The following is a 20,065-nucleotide window of genomic DNA, read 5'->3' on the forward strand; positions in this document are numbered from 1 at the left end:
CAGATTTTATAACATAAGGGGACAGAAAGCATAGGATGCTTTTTCCAAATGTGGAATTGAAACAGATGGGAGAGACTGAAGGAGCTGGAAACAGAACACGTAATAATTCCCAAGCCTTGATTTTCTCATCAAATCTGTACTTTGACTCCTCTACTTTATCTTTGAGCCATTATGGTGAGTGGTGTGTACCCTGGCATACTGCTTGCAGTGTCCTCTGCAGTTCTCCTCGGTAAAATGGCATTTAGCTTGCTGTGGACAAGCTGTTGAAAGCTACTACAGGCTTTGCTGTACTGAGGTAGGGGGAGGGAAATCAAATCACCATGCAGAAGGGACTTTAATCATCACTAACAAATTAAAAAAAAAATAAGGTTAGTGTGAAGATCTTAAATCTGATCTTTGGCATCTGAACCATGTCTTTCACTATGAGCTCCCAGTACAGCCCACCTAATTTCCTCATGGTTTAATACTGCTATAGCCCCAGGTAGTATCTCCATTCTGCTTAAAGCAGAGAACCACACCAAAGGCTGTATTTCAAGAGGAGGCAAAGTTCCTTATAGCCTACTTACTATTATTAGATATTTAAAGTTCTCCTATATCACCATCTCATTTGAAGACCTCAAATCATTTTACAGACCTTATTTTAGCCTCTTAGCAACTCTGAGGCAAGACACTTATCCCCACTTCTAGAGACCGGAACAGACTTAAAATCCCTATCGTCGAGTTTTTCTTATCAGTTTTTGCCAGAACTGAGGATGGATATTTTCAGTCCCATGCTTTAATCTCAAGACAGAGCTCTCCAGGTCCCCTTGCTGTCTTTGTGTGGGTGTGCAGGACTGCATGCTTGGTTGGTTAGTATTTATGCCAGGCTTAGACACAGAGTATGTGCTTGGGTTGGCCTTTCATCTCTGGGGAAGGCAGGGTTAAAAAAAAAGACTTAAAGCTTAATTAGATGGTGAAAGAATATCACAGCAGCAGGAAGGAGGAGAGGGGTAGGATTAGGTAGGTAGGGGCTTGCTGCTCTGCTTTGAGGTAAAAGGGGCTGAAGCCCAGGGACTCCTGAAGGAGCAAGCAGGACCATGTGAGCTGGTAGCCCATGAGGCTGAGACTGTAATTTCACATATAGGGCTTGGTGCCAAGGGAATACCTTCCTCAGGAGAGAGATGCTCAAGTGCTGTGAAATTGGGCCACGAGGTGTTAATTGCTTAAAAACGTAGAAATTAAAATTTAAAGAGCTAGTACCTACTAGTGTAGAATGACTCAGACCAGAGAGCAAGTTGTCTTTCCTGTGAGTGGGATATACAGTGTTGGACAGGGCAGAGTTGAGGCTCTGAATAAGACTTTCTTTGCATTTCCCAGACTTCTCATAACCCACTCCTTCCAAACCCCACACTGTGACACAAAATGCAGGTGCAAAACACAGAACCAAGACCACCCCAAAGGTCACAGAAGTGGTAACAGTGCTTCTTTGTAAGGTTTTCGCTCTCTGTGCTCAGCTCACAATCCCTGGTAAGACTCCAGCCTGTGGAAATATGGCTGCAGGCAAGCACACCATGCAGCTGTACTTGTCCCTTCTGTTTGTTGAAAGTCTAAGTAGCAACAGGATTCAAAACTATGTGGGTGCAGGGTTTAAGCACTACCACTGCCTCAAGGATTACATGTATAACCTCTTCAGAATAAGAGACCAGACAAATAAGACTGTGATTGCACAGTGGAGCAGCAGATGTGGAACACTAAGCACCCAGTAATCAAGTGCTAATATAATGCTGAGATTTTAACAAGCCTCAGCTTTATGTGAGTAATGAGCCCTGGGTGAACGACAGACTGTTCCCAACCTTGTTTGGATTTGCCCAGATTCTCATGATTCCAGGAAGACTGTTTACACCTCTGTGATATTTGAGTTACCAGCAATTTTTTTGCCAGGTGACAAACTCAATGAGCGCTGAATCATTCCTCAGCAAGCATAAGCTGTATCTATCAGTCTGCCTTGTCTGCACTGGAGAACAGCAGTCCTCCAAGCTGGGAACTGGGCTGGAGCAGGGAGGGCAGCACCAAGATGACTTTTTCCAGGATGTGGCACTATGAACCGAATGGATGAAGACTATTTCTGGCAGTAATAGTGAGCTAACGGAACAAAGCCCATGCCCAGACCTTGCATGCTGGTAGATGCAACTTACTGGTTTCTTTGCACAAGGCTTACTTGAGCAGCTCCCTGAGCATCTGGGCTGTGAGAGGCTCCTGCAGCACAAGTGTCACGTGAGGATAATCCCATGCGATTTAAAGCCCAAAGCAAGCTGTCTGCTTTTCCTCTCCTATCTTCTAGACTGATCGTTCCGTTTGTGTTTATACCAGGACCATGTTACTTTTCCCAGCCAGTGATGGAAATCATGCATGCACAGAAAATCATTGAGGGTCACCAAATCTGGTGGGACCCAAGTTCTTAGCCCTGGATAAGAAATCTGAGACCACACAAGATGTCTGCAAGGGTTTGGGTGGAATCTCTCATCTATGTTGTATGGGAAATATGCTCTGTCCAGAGAAGGGGTTAAAGATCTTCACTAACTCTTCTTCAACATTTGAGATATTGCTTTAGCAGTGTTCCTGAGTTAAGAAAGCTGTTTGGTGGTTGGGTTTTTTTGGTTGTTTGTTTTGGTTCTGTTTTGTTTTAAGTCAGTTTAAAAAGAAATCCACAGTTTAAGTGGCTTTTTTAGTGTTTGACAAGAATATCTACAGCAGAACAAGCAATGACTTCTTCAGGTGCCAGTATTGAGTGTTATACCCAAGACCTACTCTTCAAAGGCGCAGGAAAACTCCATACCCAGATTGAGTGAAAACAGATGAAGAAATCTGTGCACTTGGTCCATTTCAAAATCTTCTGGTGCTAGTGCTATAATCAAGATTTTGACTCTTCCATGGGCAATCACTGCCAGCCCCAGAGGCTCACCCCTGACAATCTAGTTTGAATTATGCTCTTACAACATTAGATGGTCCTCTTCAGCATGAGTCTGTGGTCTGTGATTTTGTTCTTTGTTCTTTTGGGGATAAACAGCTAGTAAGAAGAAAATGCTTTCATCTGGTGGAGTAACTGTGCTCTCAAGCATTAAATTTATGGTTTGTACTACCTGTCCAGTGGGGAGAAAAAAACCAAGGTTCTTAACTCTAGCAGACAGGTTAACTTCTGGGGAGAGGAGGCAGAAACTGTTAAGCCTATTGCTGTCAGAAAGAAAGCCATGCTGAAAGTATTCAGTCAATTAGGCTGATTGTAGCAGCCTCACTATAAATCCTATTTCATTCAGAGACAAGTTAAGCTCTTTGCTGAAACATGCCATCTGAGGAATTTCAGTAGGTTCTCACACCATGGCAAAGTTACCTGCAGGGACACACCATCTTCAACATTATAGCCCATGTATGTCAAAAAAGAGAGGCCAGCAAGAAGTCTTTCACCTCACTTTCACAGACCAGTCTTTTCCTTGTGTGCTACAATTGCTCAGCCTATTTGTACATTAGAAACTGATTTTCTAAGTCTGCTTGGATACAAAAACAGTGAAGAGAAAGATCTATGCAGTAAATGACCACTCAACCCAGAAACACAACTGTTTTGCCAGTGAAATGTAGCACTTCCTAAAGGTGTAAAATTCAGTTTAAAGGCAGTATGTTTTATAAGGACACCTGTGTGATCTGACTAGATGCCAAATCATATTTTTTTCCCTTCAATGAGGAAGCTTTCTTGCTCATTTGACTGAAAGGTGGTTTTTCAACAGATCTGTGAGCCTTTGCCATGACCAAGGCAGCTTGGGTACCTGCCCTCGCCATGCCTTGGTGACTCACCCTGTTGAGCTGGTCCAGTAGTCTTTGGTTCTGTTCGGAGAGTTCCTGGACTGCTCGTGTCTTCTCACGGTCGGCTTCACGCAGGTGAACCTGCTGCCTCTCCAGCTCATCCTGCAGCTGCTTCACATCACTTTCCAGTTCAGACACCCTTCCTTCCCATTCTCCTTCTTTGTTCTCAAATCGCCTCCTTAGTTCATGTTTCTCTTGTTCTAGATGCTAGATAACAGGGGAAAGAAGAGGTTAGAAAGGATAAAAATGAATGCTGTCTCCTTTTCCTCCTCTATTCTTCAAGAAGGCTGACTCTTTTGTTCAGGAAATAGAATGTCAGTAGAGCATGACAGTGCTGTGAAGGTACCAATCCCATGTCAGGGCAGGTTACTGGCACTAAACTTGCTTTCCATTTTCAGCAATTGGCCTGTCCTTAGATCAGCACATTGAATTTTTACCAAAAAAACTGCCAAGAGTAAAGCAGGCTGCATGTCAATAGGTGGAATATATAGGTCAGGCAGGGCAATTGATTTAGCAGAGCCTAGCTTAACTCCACAGTAGTATTTCTGTGGGCAGTGGCAAAATTCGTCTAAAAATTGTCTTTATAGTCAACACTACACAAACCGTGTCCTTACTGCTGATGAGGAATCTAGATGAGGCATCTTGTCATATGGGTCTTATGAACAACAGCTGAATCATCTATCCAATTTGCTCCTTCTATTCCTGACCTAATTAGTTGTCTGGTAGTTTGATAGTGCACAGTAACTCTATTGTGTGATGCAGTTTGCTCTGGAATGGCAATGGACGCAATAAAATATTTTCTATAGACATTATTACATGCATGTTCTGGGTTGCTGGTTTTCTAGACCACTCTCAGTTCTGGACTCTGCTGCTCTTAGGACCAGTTGGAAAATAAGGGACAGCATGAATCTGGTGGAACTTTTGCATGATTTACAGGCTCAGAGAAATAAGGGCTTGCCTGAAACAGAACTGCAAATCAGGTCAACACAGGTGTATGGTGTACCCGTTTGAAAGAAACTCAACTCTGAGCTTGAATTTCCCCTGGTAACTGAAGCCACGTGGATACTTGCAGAACAGTCACAGACTGAGAACATGGGTGTGTCCCAAGATTAGAAGGGAAACCTGGAGAGCAGGAGCCCTTTCTTTGTTCTGTCCCCAAGAATAACCTGCTGCTACTCTCTGTTGGATTCACCAGCTTTTTAGGTATATGTGTTACCAAAGAACAGAAACCTACTGGGCCCAGCACTGGTAGGACTTGCCTGTTTTCCTAGGGTTTCATCCCCCAGTGAGCAATCCCCATGGCACTTACCGCAGGAGGGGAAAATAAATCTACTAGGAGGAAAAGAAAATTGCACTGCATTTATGTGAAGTGCTTTTTTTATTGCTTTTTCAGAAACACAGGCTATGAGGTGGCTGTTTCCCCTGGGTGCCTGCTGCCAATGACACACAGCTTCCCTTTGCAGAGTCTTTGCCACCTTCCTGAGCAGGTCTGAATGTCAAAGCACTTCTCGAGCAGCCCTCTGGCTTGCTTTATCACCAGCCTTCCACCCCTTACTCTGCAGAAGATGCATGTTTTTCTCTTCCTCAATCTTATCTGCAAATTCTTTCCTGTGCACTCTGCTTGTGTCCTTCCAACTCCTACAAATCCAGGACTTTCTGGAAAACTCTCAATTGTGAAGGAAGGCTGACTAAAAACAGTGGCCAAAAGCAAAAGTATCTTCCTATGTTTCAGACAGTAGAACAGTGAGCACTCCTTGCAAATGAGAGCTAAGTATTACCAACATTAATGCCATAGGTCAGCATGAAATCCCAGCACCAGGCCCCTGACAACCACCGCACAGAAATCATTTGTAGCCCAAGTGTGGCTGGAGCAGCCACAATTTCACTTTTAGCAGCACACTGAAAAAAAATGTCTTTCATAGCTCTGTCTCATTCACTGCTAGGCAACATTTGGACAGATGCAGGGCCTTCTCTAAATGGAAGATGAAACTTCAGCATGCTGAAGAGCAGCACTGCAGCTGAAGTTCCCCAGACATACTCAAATGTGATTTAGAGGCCACTCTAAATTAGAATAAGAATTGTCAATAATTTTAAAGCCCCTTCAGTTTTTTACTGCAAAAGAAAAGCTACACTACAAAGAGCTCAAATAAATGGCCATCACACAGGTTGGAGTTGGAGGGTAGCATAAAATATCAGGTTTATTCTGCTGGGATGGAGAAACCAGAACCAGTGGGGCACTGAGAGGCTGTTGCAAAGAGGGAAGATAAACCAGGTGGGACACGCTGATGCTTCCTCTTCCAACAGCTTTCTCCCCTTGCCTGCCCTCACCCCAGCACCTTCACAGCTGCAGACCTGGACAGCGGGTTTTTTTGGTTTGTTTTTTTTTTTTTTTTTTTGCATGTAGTGAAGACAGGCTTCCTAGAGAGGTTGTGGAGTCTCCTTCTCCAGAGAGTTTCAAGACTTGTCTGGATGCAGTCCTGTGTGATGCACACTAGATTATACATTTATATGGTCCTGCTCTGGCAGGGTTGTTGGACTCAGTGATCTCTGGAGGTCCCTTCCAACCCCAACATTGTGTGATCCTGCCCCCAGTAGGGGAGTTTTTTATTTTCTGAGTGTCTCTCTGTCCACCAGCTGCTTACTGATTTTTACACAGAACTGCTTTCTAGAAGATATTTTCTTCTGAAAACAACCTATCTTCAACTTAACTGAACTGGGCTGGTCCTCATTTAGAGATGAGAGCAAGGGGGAGTTTCTCAGCTGATAAAGAGGGTTCATACTGTAAAGTGCTTGGATACAGCAAGCTTTTCTATGTCAGAGGACCAGAGCTATTACCTGTTTTAATCCCTTACAGAGGATAATGCAGTCTAGGATCATATAGCAAAATTTATTGCAGGCCTTCAGCTCCATGGTCAGGCTGTGAAGTGAAAGAGTTGCTAGAGTTAGGAGTATGGCAGGATTGCTGCACTTCAGTAACAAACCCAAAAACTAGAACATATTTAGCCTTGAGGCAATACAACTGAGAAGCAGCCCAGCGCACTGGCTGTTGAGAAATGGAGGGGCTTCACTGGGCTCTTGTAACCAACTTTGAACTGTTAAATGGGATACAAATCTCATCTCCTAAATGTTACTTTAACATCACTATTAGGTGCAATTCTCATCACGGATTTCATCTGAGACTGCTTATAGTAATTGTCAGCAAGTTCTCAGCATAGGGTTGGAGGCAACAGATGAGGGTCCTTCCTCCCTGTTCATCTGAAACTGAAAAGCTTATTGTGAAATTTTGTTCACTTCAGTGGCAATAGAGGGTGGCCAACATTTAATCTGCAAAGACCTGGATTATCAGGCTGTGCTGTAAGAGATTAATGTTCAAATTTGATTTTTTTTTTTTTTTTGGTGTGTCTGAAAGTAGCACTGTCTTAGACCTGCCAAAAGTAGTGGAAAATATCTGACCCTTAAGCAGATAAACCTGACTCCTATCAGATGGGTAGCCTGAAAAATAGCGAACTGCTATTCAACTGGAAAGTTAGAGCAATAGTAACAGGATGGAAAGATGTAAACAACTGGTTGTGTTTACCATCCCTTCATTCAACTTCTGAGTGGGCCTGTGAGAGCAGAGGTAAACATTTGGGATGTTATTTTAAATGCTATGAGGTCATGTTTTTCCCCTCATCGTTATATTTTGCGAACAGTAAGTGGCATTTGCGACTCTCAAACTCCCCAACAGGCAGCTCAGCTAGTACCTAAACTAGTACATTTTTCCTTTAAGGGCAGGAAAGGTTCTACTCCAACTCATTGGGAAAATCACGTCAGCACGTCACCACATACGTCTGTTCTTGCTTAAAGATCAACCTGAAAACGTTCAGTCGGGCAAATTTTAATACTCTGTGAAATTCTAACCTCATATATAGTGCCCCTAAACAACAGTATGACTGAATGTCACCTTCACGATTGTTTCTATCAGAGTAGTACATGCAGAGAGATTTCCCTGCTAAGAGGAAGGGATCAACTCAGGTAAAGCGAGGAATTTTGTCAGGAGAACAAAGGCCATACAATAATTTCACAAATCCCCTTCAACTTGAGAAATGTAAATCTGTGAGGAAGGTAACAGAGGAATATGCAAGACTTTGCAGAAGGATCTGGTCTAGGGGTGTGACTTGAAATGTAAGTGTTAATCCAGCACTGTTCAAAGCCTGTCCAGAAAGGTGAGAAACACTTTTCCTTAGCCTTCTAAGCGGTATCACTTGCCAGGAGAATTAACATTCCAAGAGTGGGGCTAATAGTGGTTCCCTTACATAGTCCTCCAGGAGAGCTGCTCCAAAAGAAGCTGCCTGCACAAGTCTTTTTCTTTGTAATAGCTCTGTTTCATCCTTAAAATCAATAAATAGCTCAACCCACTGAGTTTCTGGCACACGGTTCTCCCCAGATACCTGTAGGTATTTTTGAGAGCAATCAGCTACCAGTCATACCATTAGGGCTTATCTCCTGCCATGCCTAATGCCTTAGCTGCAGCAGCTTAAGCATAAGCGTTACATATGTTCTGTAGCTCGGTACCTGCTGTAAAAATTTAACTTCCGAGGCATTTCCGTGACGAGAGTAGCTGAGCACAGTGCACGTCTGCTCGCTCAGGTGGTACCTGGGTCCTGGGGCAAAACGCCAGCCACAGGACCCTCTGAGAGCGATGTGCTGCCGCCCGTCCCCAGGCCAGTACACCGGATCGCAGTCCGGGAGGAGAAAGCACAGCAGATTTGCCTCCCCTAGGCCGAAGAGGGTTTTCTTAAACCCCATCTTCCTTATCACGGCCAGAGGGAGCTCCGTGCGCTGCCCGGCAGGCCCCGTGATTTGTCGGGGAAGGGGCTGCTTCCCGCGGGGAGAGACCGCGGGTCTCCCGGGGGCCGCGGCCCCGGATCAGGGGCCCTTGCGGAGGGCTCCGAGCCAGGGGAAAGAGGAAGGAGAACGGCGGGGCCTCACCTCCAGTTTGTCGGTGAGCTCCTTGTGCATCCTCTCGTACTGGCGGCTCATGTCCTGGTTGCGTTCCAGCAGCGCCTTGCCCAGCCGCGCCGCCAACACCAGGTCCTTCTCCTTCTGCCGGATCAGCGAGAGCAGCTCGGGGTCGCGGACGGCGGCGGCGGGCGGCGGCTCCGGAGGTTCCCCGGCGGCGGCCAGCAGCGCCAGCTCCTCCTCCAGGGCTAGCTCCAGGGCGGCGGCCGCGGCGGCCCCGGCGGCGGCGGCGGGCGGCTCCATGCCGCCGGCGCTGTCCGCCTCCGCCGGTGCTGACCCGGCGGCGGGCAGGCGCAGGCACGGCGCCGACATGGCCCTGCGCGCCGCCGCCGCCGCTCCGCTGCGCCCCCCGCGCTCGGCCCGCGGCTGCGGCTGCTGGGCGGGGAGCGCCGCCGCCCCCGGCCCCCGCCCCCCGGCGTCGGTCCCCGCCGGCGGCAGCGCCCGCGCACCGCGCTCATCCGCGCAGGGCCGGGGTTGCTCGGAGCACGGCCAGGGGGACGCGGTGGGTTTGTGTAGGGCGGCTTGTGCTTCTCGACTGTGCACGGGTCCAGCGGGAAGCGCCTGCTGCGGTCAGGTCTCACCGTCTCTGCTGCAGGCCCAGGCCAAGATTCGCCCCAAAACCTGGGATGTCCTGTAAAACCCAAGGAGGGAGCTTGGCACCTATAACGGGGCACAGCGCTTTCAGCCCGCTTGCTGCCTGCTCCTCCAGATCTCTAGCTGGGCTCTTTTGATTATGAGAGTAGTTCTCAGGACCTTTCTGCTCAATACTTCATCCCTGGAGAGCTGACTACAGCTTCCAACAGCCACTGGGGCTTGCTTTCAATTTCAGACTGTTTAGGATGTTCCCGGATAAAATCTATTTTAAAAGCAGCCTTAGTGGTTGTTGGGAGTTGTAGTCAATTCTACTGATAGCACGTTCCTCTCTGGGAGGAGACTCTGCTGGAGGTAGGACTGGCTGGTTTTTCAGTTTTGAATTTGATGGCTTTTTCCTCCCTTAGATCCAGGCGTCTGTTTCCTTCTTGCCACTGGAGGCAGGCTGAGGCAGATTAAGGTGGATAAAAATTGTATATTGCCACATTTGCTAAGACTGTGTTTCCTCAGAGTATGCTTTAATTTCAAGCAAGTCTTTAATAATGATTGAACAAAAACATTTTTAAGAAATATGTGCTTTTGACTCACACATTCTGTAGAAAGAAATGATGAATTTTACAGCTTTTTTCTTTAGACTCTTATTCCATGGGTTTGCTTTCCTTCCTCCTACAGAAGACTCATTTAGATCATGTCCACCCATATACAGCTGCCCACATCTATCCACACATCTATCCAAGGATGTTTTTGGCTGGGACAGTTGATGGCTGATGCAGTTTTCTAGCAGGGCTGGCTCCTGCCTTTCACTAGACCTTTTCACTAGTTCACTCGACTAGAACTGATGATTATTCATAACAGTTACAGCATCGGTTGTGGGAATGCACTCTGGCCATCTGTCTCTGGGATGTAACCTTTTGTGGGGATACACCCCACCAACCCAGCTAGCACAACCTGACAATACTTGGCTCTTTTTCTGGCAGTGTCAGTTAATGCTCTCCAAGGTCCAGGCCTAGTACCCCATGCCATGTTGCCTGGCAGCACCTGTTCCACAATGGTGACTGTTAGCTATTAGGGCTGTGATTTCTTTTTGGTTTGTGATGACTTCTTTATCTCATGGCAATTCCCCCAGGAACTGCTTTTGTTGGACCTTTTGTCCTTGCAATCAACTGACACTTTCTGTTGCGGGAAAGCAGGACTCGCCACAAGGTGAGATTATTTGAACAGTATTGACCCTTTTAAACGAATCCCCCACCCTGATGCAGGACCTGTGTTTCCACCGATTTGATTATTGCTGTTTAAACACAGGAGGGTGTTTAATATTTAAACTGATTGTGAGAACCTTCTGCTGTAAGTGCCTACTACAGCATACCAAGCCTTCTGGTGCGATTAATGAAATCCATTGTGGCATTAATTTTCATCTCTAATGCTTCTTTTGGTGTATAAAATAAAAATAGATTATACTGAGATAGTTTTAATCCCCCAGGCAAAGCCTAAACCAAAACCCATAGCTGCAGCTGTTAGGATAGGGATGGAAAAAAACTATTCCCTGAATGGAGAGAAAAAGCACATCTCTATCAGTGCGGTGTTGTAGATGTGTCACCATCTCGGTCAGGCATCTATACAAGCTTAATGCTCATTTGGAGCCTACTGACTGCAAAACATAACAGTGTTATCCAGAGCAGCCTTGGATTAAAGCTTTGTTCACAGCATGGCCTGGTATTAACTTTCACTTCAAAAACAACCTGTTGTCCTGTGAATTTAATTACTGATTTAACATTTTAGAAACATATTTGGTAATTGCTTTTTAAAAACTCCTTTGTATGTTACTTTACTAGTATTTTATCGTGGATGTGTTATCCCAAGAAAATATCTGTTACATATAAAGATCCTAAAATGTATTTCAGCTGAGAGCTAGGACAGTTGCTGGCCATAGATGGATATTGGACTCCCATGTCTGCTCTTCTTTCCCTAGTTAGGCTTGGTTATGTTCTCTGGAGAATCTCAGCCTAACAAAAATGGAGTTGTTCAGTGAAATGAGTCAAACATGAGGGATTTTTTTAATTGCACTGCTCAAATCCAAATAACTCAGATCCAAAGAACTGCAAATAATGGGCAGTTCTTGTGGAGATTTAGGTCAGGCATTTCAGGAGCTGATGATCTTGCAGCACAGAAGGTTCCTGTGTGTACAACACAAATCATCTTTCAGCATGGAGATCACCAGAGGGATGACCCTTTCTGAAAATGCCTAAAGAGCAGACTGATTCAAGCACACTGTGAGAACCAAGAGCAAGTGACTGATGCAAGGGCCATCATTACATAGCACAAAAATGTCACCTTGTCCAGGACATATGAAAGCCTTCTCTGTGGTATAAGGAAACAGAGGTGAAAATAAAGCACTGGTGTAAGAGGAGCAATCATTCTTTTCTTGCTCAGGTGACAAACCTACAGGGCTGTAAAAGAAAAGCAAGTAGCAAAAAGTTCTGTCTTGTATGGGGAGAAAGGACAGCACTGACTTTGTCATTAAGTATTTTTCCCTTCTTGCCTTTCTGCATTCCATGATTACCCATGGGGTATAGTTGGGGAACTGAACTGGAAGAGGTGTTCAGGGTGATCTGCCAGTGCAACTCACTCTGCTACACAGGTTCCTAAAGGAGCAACTGAAGCAGGCAATCCAGCTAAGCTATGGATATGGCAATGCATGCTGTCCTCCTCAGAGGTCAAGGATAGATGAACTCCATGCTGTGCAGGCTCTCTGAGCTCAGTGTGAAGTATATCATTAAAATCAATGCTCTGAAATGAGTTTTCTGCTTTCTGGAGATTTCACTTGGTGGGTCTCTTCAGAAAGAAAGTGTGGCAGAGGGTCTGGACCTGTGGTGGTTACACCAGCAAATACTGGATTTTGTAGGACTGTACGAGTTAAGAATGACAGAACATTTTTCACACATCAGAAAAGCTGCAAATCCAATAAATGTCCAAGTGCTTCAATCAATACTTTCTCCTCAGCTGTGAGGGCAGCACTCAGAAAACAAGCACTGTGAGGGAGCATCCTTTTTTTAATTTAGAATAAGGAGAGAAAAATATGAGTTGTGGGAAGGCCACAGCCAGACCTGTATAAGTAGATTATTGTCCTGTGCTTTTAAGATGACTGTGGTGAGAGAGGAATTCCCATCAGCATCCTTAATCTTCCTGTCAGTAGACTGACAGTCTTCCAGGAGAGGCAGCACAAGCTATCAGGTTTCTTTTGCTGTCTTCTCCCTCTCTCGTCTTTTTGAATGATTAATTGCTTTATTTTTCTCTTTGCTTTACTGCACTTTATTTTCTGACAAATGTTGTAGTTACTCTGGTTGTTTGTGTACTCCTGTGTTGCAGTGTACCCCAGCCTCCTGCTGCTGCAAGATGAGCAGCAAGAGGTGCAGGTAGACTAAGAGAGTTTGCTCAGAGTTTGCAGTTACATAAATGAATAATTAAAGAAAATACGTGCCTTGCATCTGAAGCAGGCCAGAACTGCAAAGCCAGAGATAAGACTCATGTGTGACCTTTTTTTGTTTCTGTTAATGTACAAAGCGATTTGGTATGTGTGTGCCCAGGTTTTCCCTGGTGCTAGGGAGTGGACATACAAGATGGGAAAGTATATTTGCAGACGTTGGTAAGGGAGAACAGAACAGAAATTTCTGGTTAAACAGAAGGAAAGGAAAGCTGTTATGAGTGTTAGCCAAGCAACATGTAGTAAAATAAAAGACCATCCTGATTCTTCCCAAGGCTCAAGATCACCACACCTTTTCTAGCAAGTTTGGTGTTTCCCAAGGTTATCAATATGATGTCAGTTAGAGCAGAAAAACATTCATCCACCAAGGTCACTCAAAACATTGAAGTTGTGAAAAATCCTTTCCCTGCTAAGGGATGGCTTGGGTGACTCAGCACTGCCAAAGGACAGAGCCAACACCATGATGTGCTCACCCTGCTGCCTGCCTGTAAGGAACAAAGGATGCAAAGGGAAAAGAATAGGGTAATAGTTTTGACTTGTTATATGGCGCAACTGAGCATCATGCTGAGACACCTATGAGTGTGAGATGTAAATATTTTGTATTACAGCTTTTTGTCTCTTCGAGGTGTGAAGTTTGGAAGCTTGTCCTAACAGTCTCTCCAGAGCTAAGCTGACAGTGCTGGCAACAAGCAGACCTACTCTGGAGCTAGTGGAGTTGCATGGCCAATATTTCAGGCCAGTCTGCTTTGTTTGGGGTACCACACCAGCAATTTGACTTTGTTTCACAATATGACATACGCACTACTTTGCACCTAGGGCTCCTTCTTGACTTATCATGCTCCACGTACACTCTGGACAGAGACAGGGCCCAAGCAGCCTCCTTCTCACTGGGACAATCCTCCAACAGTCCAGGAGGGATCCCATCCTCACATACTCTTGTGCTAGCTGCAGAGATTCCCATCAAATGCCTTCAGTATTGTTACAGACACAGGCTTCTCAGAACAGCTGGTGTATCACTTCTCATTGCTTCAAGATTTCTCAGCTGGGGAAGCTGCAAAGAAACAAAAAATGTCCTGGTGACATGGTAAGCACAACAAGTCTAGAGGAGACCTGGGAAGAGGCTGTGCAAGAGGTGCTAGGCGTGAGCATATCTGCAGGCCACAGAAAGAGTAAAGATGTAATGTTTTCATGGGTAGATGTAGATACACATCTAGACTAGGGCTGTCCTTTTGGTTTGGTTTGGTTTGTGTTTTTTTGAATCACGGTGTTTTTAGCAGTGGGTGTATGTTATTCCCTCTTGGATCTTACAACATAACAATATTTGAGAAGACTTTGTGGAACAAACACTCCTGTTGAAAAAAGTAGCCTGTGCCTTTGCTCATGTGAAGACACAAACTGAGTTGTTCTCTCTTGTATTTTACAGGAAACCATTACTGTCATGGTGTTGACTATGCTGTTCTGCAACCATTAAATGATTGGACATTGTGCTTTTTTTGGGGGAAAAATATTTTTTCACCGTCATCTTGTTCTGCTTCTTATGGGTATGCTGTGATTTGTAATGACTCAGGTTAGAAACAATGGTCTTTGATCCAGTACTATTGGATTATAATTTGGTGTGTTGACATGAAGTAATTCTAGTTTAATGCAGCCTCCTTCACTCACTGTTGCGGTCAATTATTCCATGATAATGGCAACTCTGCCAGGTATTTTTGCTTCATTGAGCAATTATGTTGTTATGGAAACTGATAGTCTATAAATTATCTGAAGAGAGGCCTGAATCACTTCTTGGGAACAAGGAGGTTTAAAGTAAAAAGTATAGGATAACAGTTTTAAAATTAATTTTATATTTAGTTGTGTCATTACTAATCCTTAGGGTCTATTAGCGGTTTGATGCAAATACCAACACCTTGGCATCTGTGCAGGATCTGGTCAGTTGTCCCTCACTACAGAATGTGTGGATATGAGTTTGTTGCTGCCTGTGTTTAGGTGACCCCCATGCTGGCCTTGCTGGATTTGAGGAACATGTCTGTCCCACCTGCAGGGCTCATGAGCCTTGCCCTGGCTGCGCTGTGGACAATGCTGCATGCGGCAGGAGGGTTATATCCTTTTGTGTTTGAAATCAAGATTTATAAGGGGCTGGACACTGTGAGAGATTGATAATCTGATACAAGAACTTCTTGCTTCTGTTCAATCATTTGAACATTTCAGAGAGGCTGTGTGCGCAACCGAGTTTCCTTCTCATCTACTGTTAGATTTTTGCCTTAAGATAAAGAAATTCATATGCTTAAAGGGTTTTGGGGTTGGAGTATTTTGTTCAGACAAAACCTACCCTTTCACCTGGTGTGAAGAGAACCCCTTATTTACTGGGGAAAAAAAAAAATCACAGAGCCTGAACTGTCACACCATTAGGAGCCAGACAGTGTTGCCCAGAGGGAGGCATCCTGGACATGTGCAGCATAGAAGCTTTCAGAAAGTTTCTGCAGCACCCATTGGCAGTAGCCTTTCATCCCAGAGCTGTTTCTTCAGTGCTTTTCAAGAGCATGAATTACCTGTAGGTGGGAAACCATTAAACAGAAGTAATTAAGTTGCTCCCAGTTAACTGACGCTCATTCTGTATGGTTGAGGGACCTTATGTTAGCATGAGTTAGTCAGTACTATTCCCCAGCTTCCTTTTGCTTTTTCATGCTTTCAAACCGTAAGCAGTTCAGTTCCTAAAAGAGCATTGTCATCTTATACATGTTCATCTTCATCCTGTGGTTAAATGCCTGATCCTTTTGCTACCTGGATGCAGAGGCCAGGCAGGGGCAGGCAGGGGTAGATGTCTACCAGTGTGTGTTCTGGTAGCAGGATTGTATTTGGAAATGTCCTTGGTTTTCACCTTGCCCATATCAGTTCAAGATGGAAAACTCAGGTATGGCTTCTTAATATTGACTAAATACTGAATGAATGCTCATGAGAAACAGTCCTCTGGGCAATGTCTGTGAATACCACAAGACAGGGGCTCCACAGAGACATCAGCCCCTCAGGTCCTAGAAAAAGTGGCTCTCCAGGGTGGTCTGAAGCAGAAACCTCTCCTCTTGGCTCTGGAAAATGCTTGGAAATCTGTCTTTCCTCTGCCACCCTGGCTGTGGGGAGCACTGCAAGTAGTACAAAAGAACTTCCAGATGATAATTTGTTTCCCCGTCTGAGCCAGGGGGTTGTAATTAAAATAGCCAGGTCTTAATTTCTGCAGAAAAATGAAAATCCTGTGTCTTCTCATTCTAGTTGCTGGCTTCTAAATCCCCTTATTTGTCAGTACCTTTCCACTTCACAGCATGCAGAGTTGCCAGACTGGTGTCTCATCTCCCTGGGGTCTGCTGCCCACATAACAGGTAGCACATTCAAATTCAACCCTTCAGACTTTGTAAGAGGGCATGTCAGCCTTGGCTGGCAGCAAAAGGGATTGTGGTTTGCGTTTTTTTTTTTTAACAAATGTGGTTGCATAGCGCTGTACGAGAACAGTTCACAATGAAATAAAACTTGCTATGAGTAATTTCCATTTAAAGTGAAGATTAATGTATAAGGGTTTTCAAGAGAAAAAGAATTGCCAAATAATAGCTAAGACATCCTGTTGAATGATGGTTATTGGTTTCTGTTGTTAATTACCTGCAGACTGCATTATCCTGCTGGGAAGACAACTGCAGAACTTCCTATACAAGAGGTCAGGTCTTTCTCATCTGGCAAATGCCCTTTAAGATTAAAAAGTAAATTATTCTCCATCATTTACACTGCTGAAAACAAACAAACATTTTTTTCCTCCATTTGGGAACTTGTATAACTAACAGAAGCACAATTTGGAAAGTTTCTTTTATTTGCCTGCTTTTCTACTAGCTTAAAAACACGTCTGTAAGACCTTGTACAAAGATCTCTCAATAGCACACATGCAATGTTACCTGTTTTTGGAGAGGCAGCAAAACCAGATATTTCCAAAAATTACATGCCATCTCTTCCCATACTCTCTGCTCTCCAAGGAGTCCAAAGCTCTTCATAGAAACTATAATAAGGTAAGTCTGGGGGGAACACTGTCCTGTAATCACTGTCCCCCTTTCCCATAGGGGTGAAGAGAAGCCAAGGCAGTAAACAGCCAACAGCCCCCAATGCCAGGTCATACACAAATCTCATGTTGAAGTTGTGACCTACAGTCTGAACCCTTAGATCACAATTTCTCTTCAAGAGCCAAGTCACAAGAGGAAAATAAAAGAGATCCTGTTAGTATCTTTCTGTCATGACTACACTTCTTTGGTTTTTGAGACAGACTCCTGAGGATGAAGAAAGGAGACGCTGTAACACAGCAGAAGTCACACGTGTAACTGTGACAGTATTAAAACAGCTGAACAGAAGAAGAGCAAGAGAGAAGGTCAGTGTTCCAAAAAGCCTGAGATCAAAACATAATACATATAGAAAATATGAAAATGAATAGAAGGGGAGAGGATAAATCCATATTACAGTAATTGTACTGATAATTTTTTAAATGGTGAGATAAATTGTGCTTGTAATTTAAGAAAGTATTTCTTTATTCATGCTTGGAGGGCCCAATTCACAGTAGCTGTAAATATGTTAGGACAGAAAAATCAAAGTGTTTAATTGCTGTGAGGCACTCTCATCATATCATAATGTCTTTTGAAGCAATAATTCGTTGATTGATCCAAGGAGATCTAATTAACTAACTACATTACATGAAAAAAAGAAGCATAGAGAAAGTTGTGATACTCCGAGTATCACATTCATCAGAATCTTTGCTTTGCTGCACGTGTGTGGGTGTTCTGGAAAAGGCAAACCTTCATTCAATATATGGCCTAAAAATAAACCTTAAGATTAGAAGTTTCCTTTGTCTTTCTGTCTTCCCCTTCCGACATTACTGCTTTGCTTACTTCTAGATTTTCTGGGAAATGCTTAGACCATTGTTGTCAATAACACGTTCAGGATTCAATTAACTGCTTAAATCTAATATTCACCCACATATAATCTATATGGGGGTGCATTTCACGTATGAGTGTTACCTTAACAGAGTATCTTCTATTCTTGCTTCCCATATTTAACTGCTGCTTTACAGCATTTCATGCCAGCCAAGGCCAGGCAAGGTCAGTCTCATCAAGAAGGACATTTATGAATGCTTAGTGCAGCCTTGATCTGAGTTCCCTGTCAGCTTCCCCCATGGGGTCTGTGAAAGCAGTGTAACCTGCAACATGGCAAACCAGATATGTGACAAACATGAGCCAAATATTATTCATTAGGACTGATGAATACTTTGACCTGCAGCTGTAAAATGATACGGAGATTGCATGTGCATTCGCTTCTTTGACGGCCTTTCATCTCAGATGCAGGGACTGTGATAAAATTCTAGAGCAATTCAGCCTTTCCAGCAGGGCTCAGTTTGGCTGATTGCCCTTTCATACCTGTCATGCTTTGGACTGTGATTCTCCTCTCTCTTGGAGATCAGGTTGTTTTCTAAAGCTTTCAGACCTTTGCCTGACAAGATCTTTTGAACCACATGAAAACAGCCTTGTTGTGCAGGAAGAGAAGAGTCATCAAAAGTCTTCTTACATGTATTGTTTCAGTGCTATGGGCTAGCTTGTATAATTTTCCTTCATATTTGGGTATCTGGTTTCTTTAAGAAACACTTTACTATTAAAAGAACATTTTAGTTTAAATGAATGTATATTTTTGCCTGTTTAAATCATCCTCTTTTAAATTCATGTCAGATACAGTCTTATGTGAAGAATTTAATTCCTTTTTAATATTTTCCCTCACTGTTTTGATTCAAAGACATTGTACAGATAGAGGAATATTAATTCCCCAAATTTGCATTGAAGTGAAGAAGTTTTAGCACTGGCCAAAAGAGAGGAAGCAGCCACCTTCCAAAGCACTACTGAATCTCTTCCCAAAAGAGGCTGTGGTTTGGCTGTGCTAGACAGCCTGGCCTGGAACTGGTAATCAGTGCTACTCCCTGGGTCAGCTGTGTGCTATTCAGGATCAATGACAGGTGAGATAGATGCTGCACCAGCTTTACTCCATTTTTTAACTCTAAAGGAGTAAACTATATACAAAGAACTGAAATATTTATGGGTTTGCCCTTCAAGTGTTTTTGTTTGGTTAGTGTTTCAGAAGTTACTCTGAAGGTGCTTCCATATGAAATGATACATCTGCAGAGCTCATGAAATACTGTCTTATTCTTCAGAGCGCACCAAGATTCCTATTCTGTGCAGAGGCCGCCCTAGAAACTTGCTGTGGTTGTGAATGGTAAGTGCAGACTACTGTGATTTTTATTGTCTGTACGTGTATCACCCTTGGTTGCTTCCCTTTTTCTCCTGATGACTTACAAGCTCAGTAAGGTGTAGCAAACTGACCTGAAGTGTTATGGCCATCTGAAATTGGAAATCATTCAGCAGCACAGTCAGTAGTTAGCACAAGAGCCTACTCCCAGTTGATGAGGGCTTGTGGGTGAAGGGGTTATTTATGAGAATCATTTGCACAGCTACTATAGAATAAGGTCATACAGTTGGAAAGAGAACCTGTAATAAAAGAACACACAACTCTGGAAAAGTGCCTTGCTCTGACCTTCAAATAATGCTGTGTTTAAAAAGCTGGAGTTTTAGTTCTATTTATAGAAAATTAAACCAAGGGTCCCCCGTGTTGGCATATGCCCTGAAAATGGTCTTCCAGCCTTTTGTGTCTAGGATTTTATCATGCTTCTGTTTAACTTTGTCTGGCTTTTTGCTATGGTTTATTGTGTACTTTAGTTATCAGTTTGCTAAACTCCCTGTTTATCAGTTCTTTGGAAAATAAGTCATTTGAAATAGCTGGAGAGTGCTGGCTAGGCAAGTGATTGTGTTTATAAACCAGAAACATTATGTTCCTCTTTTATTTTTTTTTAATAATTGTAAATGGAAAATGCATCTCTTGTTTGTGTTTCTCTGAAATCACCTATCACTCTTTCAGACACCTGAAGATCTATTATCACCTCCATAATTTTGGTGTTCCTTTGTCTATCAGAGAAAATGTCCTTTATTGGCCTACCTCAGAAACAGTGTCTCATCACTTGCAAATTGATTCAGGTTTCTTTTAGTTCAGCAGATCATTAGAATATATATGGCGCTTCCAGGGACACCATGTGGAAAC

At 43.8% G+C, this 20,065-nt stretch overlaps 1 protein-coding gene across 1 annotated transcript in view; it reads right to left on the bottom strand.

Moving 5' to 3' along the window:
* BICDL1 (BICD family like cargo adaptor 1) overlaps window positions 1–9,246 on the bottom strand; it is a 47,805-nt gene extending 38,559 nt beyond the window's left edge. Inside the window, exons 1-2 of the mRNA XM_054392802.1 lie at window positions 8,806–9,246; window positions 3,826–4,041 (exon numbers count right to left, since the gene is read on the bottom strand). Coding sequence (XP_054248777.1) covers window positions 3,826–4,041; window positions 8,806–9,147 — 558 coding nt within the window. The 5' untranslated portion in view covers window positions 9,148–9,246. The remainder of the gene's footprint in view (window positions 1–3,825; window positions 4,042–8,805) is intronic.
* Window positions 9,247–20,065: the final 10,819 nt, after the last annotated feature.

This window comes from Indicator indicator, chromosome 26, assembly GCF_027791375.1.
Source record: "Indicator indicator isolate 239-I01 chromosome 26, UM_Iind_1.1, whole genome shotgun sequence".
Classification (NCBI taxonomy): Eukaryota; Metazoa; Chordata; class Aves; order Piciformes; family Indicatoridae; genus Indicator; species Indicator indicator.